The 6,470-nt window shown below is 41.4% G+C and overlaps 1 protein-coding gene across 5 annotated transcripts in view; it reads right to left on the bottom strand.

Moving 5' to 3' along the window:
* Positions 1-6,470, bottom strand: part of slc4a11 (solute carrier family 4 member 11) — an 82,630-nt gene that overhangs the window by 65,386 nt on the left and 10,774 nt on the right. The window contains exon 1 of one of the 5 annotated variants that reach the window (XM_068338556.1): positions 1,102-1,272. The exons of 3 other annotated variants lie outside the window; for them this stretch is intronic. In XM_068338556.1, the coding sequence (XP_068194657.1) occupies positions 1,102-1,138 (37 nt within the window). In that variant the 5' untranslated portion in view covers positions 1,139-1,272. Of the gene's footprint in view, positions 1-1,101; positions 1,273-6,470 lie in introns of those variants that run through there. One more of the 5 variants, XM_068338557.1, reaches the window with a different exon arrangement.

The following is a 6,470-nucleotide window of genomic DNA, read 5'->3' as shown; positions in this document are numbered from 1 at the left end:
CATGATAGTCCCACAATGAAATGATCCTACTTAACATCCTCATCTCACATACACATACATGCGCACGCACACACACACACACACACACACACACACACACACACACACACACACACACACACACACACACACACACACACACACACACACACACACACACACACACACACACACACACAGATGTGATATCCTACTCTTCCTTCTAAGACAAAATGAAAGTGAAGAGGCAGCCGCATCACACCTTCAAATGGGCTCTGGTCTCTCGGGGGACTTTCACCGGGAGGGGAACTCACTGGTCTCCCATGGATTTCACCAACATTAATCTGTTGATTTGATCGTGCACACACACACACACACACACACACACACACACACACACACACACACACACACACACACACACGGGCGCGCTCATACATACAACCCAATACGTGGATGTCCACATCTGGCCACAGACAGCTAACAGTCCACAGATACATGTGCGCATTCACACACTGTCAATGCCTCTCCGTCTAGAAAGCGCACTCATACAAGCCCGTCACTGCAACACATGAGAAAGTGCATTTTAGGCTTCCGCTGCATTCCAGCTGTGCCTGTTGAACAGGTATACTGGTTTTTCCTGGGTAGGGTTTTGTAAAGCAAATGTGTCTAATGGTTTAGTTCCTGAACTGAAGATATTCAACGCAGGAACCTCTCGGGTCACATACCAGACATTAACAAGAGGAGGGAAAAAAATGGCAATCGTGTACACATACAGAAATGCGGAAAAAAAAAAAAAACTACTGCATTTCTGTAAGCAAAACATGGCTTTTAGAACCACACCTCCTTTGAAAAAATAAAATGAAAAAAAGGATTTCTGCCAAAAACAAAACATTTCCTAAGTCAATAGTAAGAGCAAAGCAAAAAAACAAGAAGTATGTACAGTAGGACACATGCACGCCCAAACATCTGTCGTCTCTACGAGTGGAGGTGGAGGTGGGCAGCACATGTTTTTCACAGGGGGTTCTCAGGTTTCACTAGGTAGGGAACCCCAAGGTTCTCCCAGTGCATGCTGTGTCGTGCACAGCTGAGGAGCAGCTTGAGGAGCTTTGATTGACTTACCCAAAGGCACAAAATGAAGAACTTTGTTGGTCTCCATAGCTGAGCAAGTGGTGGCGAATGCACACTTCCTCTCTCCAACCGCCTCCCCCCCAAGTCAACCCATCATGGTTGTGTTATCCTGTGCTGATGAGTGAGAGATCACCTCTGCTCCTTTGCTCTGCTCTGTTTCTGACTGCCTCTCAGACACATGCAGTGACTCAGCCCCACTCTGCCTGCTCATTTACCGTGTCAGCACTGGGTCCTAGTGCCTTCTCATTTCCACCCTCTGCTTCGCCATCCCAGCTAAGACAGGAGCCTATGGCAGGCCGGCAAGCAGCAAGGCAAACCCTACATCAAGACACACCTCCTCAACACACTTCTCTCCACACAGCAAAACCAACATGCGAGACGGCATCTTGTTGTCAGCCACGTCAACCACCTCGTCTCCATTGCTTTTGTACTACGGTTCAAACTGACTAAAGTAGTTTCACCATGAGAGCCAGTAGTTCTCTCTGAAGTGAAGACTTGAACAGTCACAAAGGCTCACGTTTGAGTCATGTCAACCAGAGAATTTGGTGGTGCTTAAGTAGAAGCCAAATGTCTCATTATCTGATCATTTTGGAATACTGTACAAAGTCCTCCCGACTGGTTGAGGTTATAGCTCAACCAGACAGCTTGCTAGTTTTTTCGGAGGAAGTCTATTTATAACTTCATTTACATATCATATGCACAAAAGAAATAGTCACAAGGTGTTAAATTTGTTTAAGGAAAAAAGGGAACAAGTAAGTTCTTGAGCAAACAAGACAAAGAGAAATACTGCACAAAATTTTGAGTCGACTAAGATGCACATATAAATAAAATCGAACCGACAAATGCATAACCACAAATGCACTAATACACACACACACACACACACACACACACACACACACACACACACACACACACACACACACACACACACACACACACACACACACACACACACACACACACACACACACACACACACACACACACACTACGTACTGTATCACTGAAGCTACAAAATGCTTCCCTATGGACAAGAGTTCTTAAAAGCCACTTTAATCTGTCAGATTCCATCACATCTGACAGACTGGGGAGGATGGTTTCAAAGCAATGGCACAATCATCTTCTGTTATGCAATTAGAATGAGGAACAGATAACAAAGTTGGGCAGTGTCTTAAATGGAACTAAGAGGGTTTTGGATTTACTTCTCAATTCTCGACTGACTGAGGCAGGTGTAAAGCCAGTTTAATAGTCTAATCTGGGAAATATGAAAATGTGATATCACAGTTTGTGATCCCACTGTGAAAACTCGCCTCTGATTTTTGTGATATTTCTAAGATGAAGAAGGAAATAGGAATGGACAAACATGCTGACAACGTGATCAAAAGAGATAAAGGTCAAAGACGATACCAAGGTTATTCATTTGATTATTTCCCTTTGATCTGTGGATCTGCCAAATACAATTAATCTGGATTTGGATTTTTTAAATTTTTATTTTAGTATATGTCAGAAAGACAGACAGATTTCTGAAATCATTAGTTGATTGACTGAAATCTATGTGAGACATAAACCCGTAATTAAAATAGCTGATGAAATAGAGGACATCAGCCTCATCAAACCCCAGCAGCTCAATACTCTCCCCTTCCCCACTTCATGTAAGAATATACAATATAATTTTATGGCATACAATGCAAAAGCATGACATCAGCTAATTAATTTCAACCACTGCAGAACATGATGGGAAATACATCCTGACAGTGCCTGGCAGCCAGAGAAAGCAAAAGAGCAAATGTACATGTTTTTAACTGGCACCAGAGAATGTAAATAAAGGCAAATGGCATGGACAAGTCAATCATGCCAAGCTCAAGTGACACTGACTGGGATCAGATTTGTGATGACACCTCCACATTCAGTTGCCAAAATCCCCAGCCGTGCATGATGACAGGTAACCTCAAACATGTCAACAAAAACATGCGACTACGACAACCATGTGACTGTGGTTTCATCATACATTCCAACAGCTGGTTCTCTTTCTCTCTCCCTCTCACACACAAATCTATGTCACACAAAACGACAAGCCTTAATAATATATTTTAGTTTTTGTCCTTCCTTTGACCTCTATCAAGCATCACACCAACAATGTAACTTAAACAACGTCATTTTCTATTGTGCCATGAGAAGTTATAAACAGGAAGACGAAGTCATCAATATCCCCTGTCACATGACGGTTGTGATAAAACATAATATGAATATCACCAGAAGTAAGATTAGAATTAAGGGCCACAAGTCAAGCAAGAAATGAAAAAAACACTCACAACAGCCACACAAAGAAGCAAAGAATGCAGTAAACAGTCACAGCTTGATGGTATTACTCAGAGTGTACATTGCATCAATTTTTCAGTCGATTATGAAATGTATATCAGAGGTCATACTCAATATTTGGACAGATTTGGACCATCTCGAGAGTAAAGATTTCTGTGAGGACATAATACCTGTCACAGCAACAGCAGGACACACCTGAGTGGAAGACAAACTACCAAAAAACATGCCAAACGCACAAACAGTTTCCTATTCTTCACCAGAAAAAGAAATTACTGATGAATTGCGTTTCGTCAGAATGTATTTGTAAGTCTCCCACCTCCCATTTTGTTTCCTTAAAACACTAAAAAAGAATGATCCAAGATGTCCATAAAAATATGACAGCTGAGCTTTGTTCATCTCCTTTTCATCAAACATTGAACACTTTGGTTGAACATATAAATCTACTGGACACAGAGGATACAGCATCAAAAAGTTCATTTCCCATCCTGATGAAAATGTGCTATGAAAGGTCAGTCATTTGCATAAGACAGCATATATAACATCACTGTGTGTGGTATGGCCAGTGGGGCTGCTTTGCATAAGAACAGTTGGGCACTGCAAGGCTAAATGCGTCACTCAGTGAGCCAGGGCGCATTCTCCCCGGAGTATAATTCCAAGTCTCACCCACCACAAACGAGCATCCCAGGTGACATGATGGGTGCATTGCAGTTTAACACCAATCACATGGCTACTTTACAAACCATATCTAGGTAAATGTCATGGAGAAAACTTGGTACTGTCTGTCACCTACAGGCATCTGAAGTGATGCATTGAAGCTTCAGTAATGTACTGAGGCTTCAATGCTGTACTAGAGTCAGAGAACTCATACCTTATTAACATGGTGACTGTGGTCAATAGAGTGGAAATAGAAAAAAAATCTGCAAACAAGAAAATACACAGTACAGAAAACGAAAAGAAAACACCTTTACTAAAGATGGACCAGTCTTTTACCAGGCTTTGTTGTGTGATTACTAAGCTCAATTATTAGTGCTGGTTCTTCACAGCTTCTGGGTTTTACTTTGAAAATCACCTATACTGTATATGAACACAAATCTGAACAAAAGATTCAATACATGAGCATGTTTCCAAAGAAAAAAAGTTTGATGGTGGTCCCTTAATTGTTTTGTTTTTTTTACAAGTTCAGTAATTGCTTTTTGTGTATAGCAACTTGCATACTCAACTCACTGAAATGGATCTGGAGCATTACTAACTGACACACCCAGCAGTTACAGCATTATCATTCATGTGGAGTCATGTTTCGGTCCCCTAATGAATGCAAACTGCAATATTCCGTCTACGCCATGCACTTGCTGTCTATTTGCAGTTTGGTGTGTCTATTTGCTGTTTGGGGATGGGCAGGAAATTTACACTGAGAAAACGAGCTAGACCTCATTTTAAAGTTGTGTTAGACCACAGGAGCTGCAGAACTGGTATTAATTCTGTGTGTGTAGATTGTTTTACTTCTCTGCAATGGTGACTGTTTTCAGTCACATCTATGGTCTGCTGGTGACGTCTGTGTTAGCATGAGTTCACAGAAATACTAGACTGATTTCACTAAAGCATTTTGGAATGAGATCTAGATCGGATATAAGGGCTGATCTCGATTTATTACAGAATTTATTTGATTGGGAAAAATGGATGTATTTGTCACCACCCAGATTTAAAAACTGCACAGGACTGCTCAGTGTTGGTGTCACTACACACAACTCTGTATTCACTCTCTACACTCTAAATTTGCACAAGTTGTGATGATTAATAGGGATTGTTAAAGCCACTGTGTCACAATGCTGTAGAATTCAGTTATGCTTTGACATGATGTTTGAGTTGTCTGTCATGGTTGCCTAAAACTGGGTGGGTCATACAATAAATTTCCAATAGTTCACTACATGTTTTAACTAGCACCTGCCTGCCCAGAATCAATTTTGTCTTGTTTGTCCAACTTTGTAAGACGTTCACATTTTTAAGCAGTGCACAGGCAGATGTAAAACATATAATCCTCAAAAGAGTTTGCAATTAAGACTTGCAAGAATTTTTTCTTGATGATGTTAGTTGTATGTTGCCTAGATTCACGCAGAAAAATGAAAATTGCACTGTATTGCATAAGTAAGCATTGCTATCCCACCTTGCCTTAAATTCTAGATGAGGGCTTAAAGATGGTTTCCGCTCTGAGAAACACCTTTACAGAACAGTTCTTTACGTCCCCCAGCTAATTGGTACCACCATGCAGTTCATCCTTGGAATACTAGGTATTTGAACCTTTTCGTTCCTACTTAGTGCACAGCGAGGCATCTGGAATGACCCTGCAGCTTTTCTCCAGCTTGTCATAAGTGGGTGCCATGAGGCTGGGAGTGGGATTGGCCTCCAGGAAGATCACAGCGTGGTATGTGTATGTGTTAGAGTGATGAATCACCACTTGTGAACTGCTTGGGCCACTAAAAAGTAATAAAGGTGCATAGAGAGACTTAGCAGTTAGGACCCCAGTCTCTGGAACTACATGTAGCCCCATGCTGGCCTAGGATTGAATTCTGCCAGAAACATATGCGCCCGTCTCAACCCGCCTACTGTTTTGATAAAAACCCACAAGAAAATAAAGTAAAGGTTTGTATGTTTGTATCAGGTGTGACATTCACAAAGCTCATCCGCGGGTGGTGGATGGGGAGTTATATTGAACATACAACCTGCATCCAGGAGACTCTATTCTGTAGTTCTGGCTATTATGGCAGGACCTGTGATAACATATTTAGCAAACATAATGACTCATAAAAAGTATGGAGTAAAGCAAAGGACAAAAAGATTTCCAAGATCTTACTTTGCATATTCAGGACAGCCTTACTGGATCTGATTTTATTTGTACATTACTAATTTTGATGAGCCAGGGTTTCGCATGCATTAATTTATGTGTGGCAGCCCACCACAATATCTGCATTGCCCATCAAATACCAGTTTTCTATTTTTGGAGCTGTGTGCCCCATCTCTCCTCCTCCATTGCTCTCTGTGGC

The sequence above is a fragment of the Antennarius striatus genome, chromosome 17 (assembly GCF_040054535.1).
Source record: "Antennarius striatus isolate MH-2024 chromosome 17, ASM4005453v1, whole genome shotgun sequence".
NCBI lineage: Eukaryota > Metazoa > Chordata > Actinopteri > Lophiiformes > Antennariidae > Antennarius > Antennarius striatus.
Note: the sequence above shows the minus strand (reverse complement) of the source record. Positions and strands in the feature narration are given on the sequence as shown.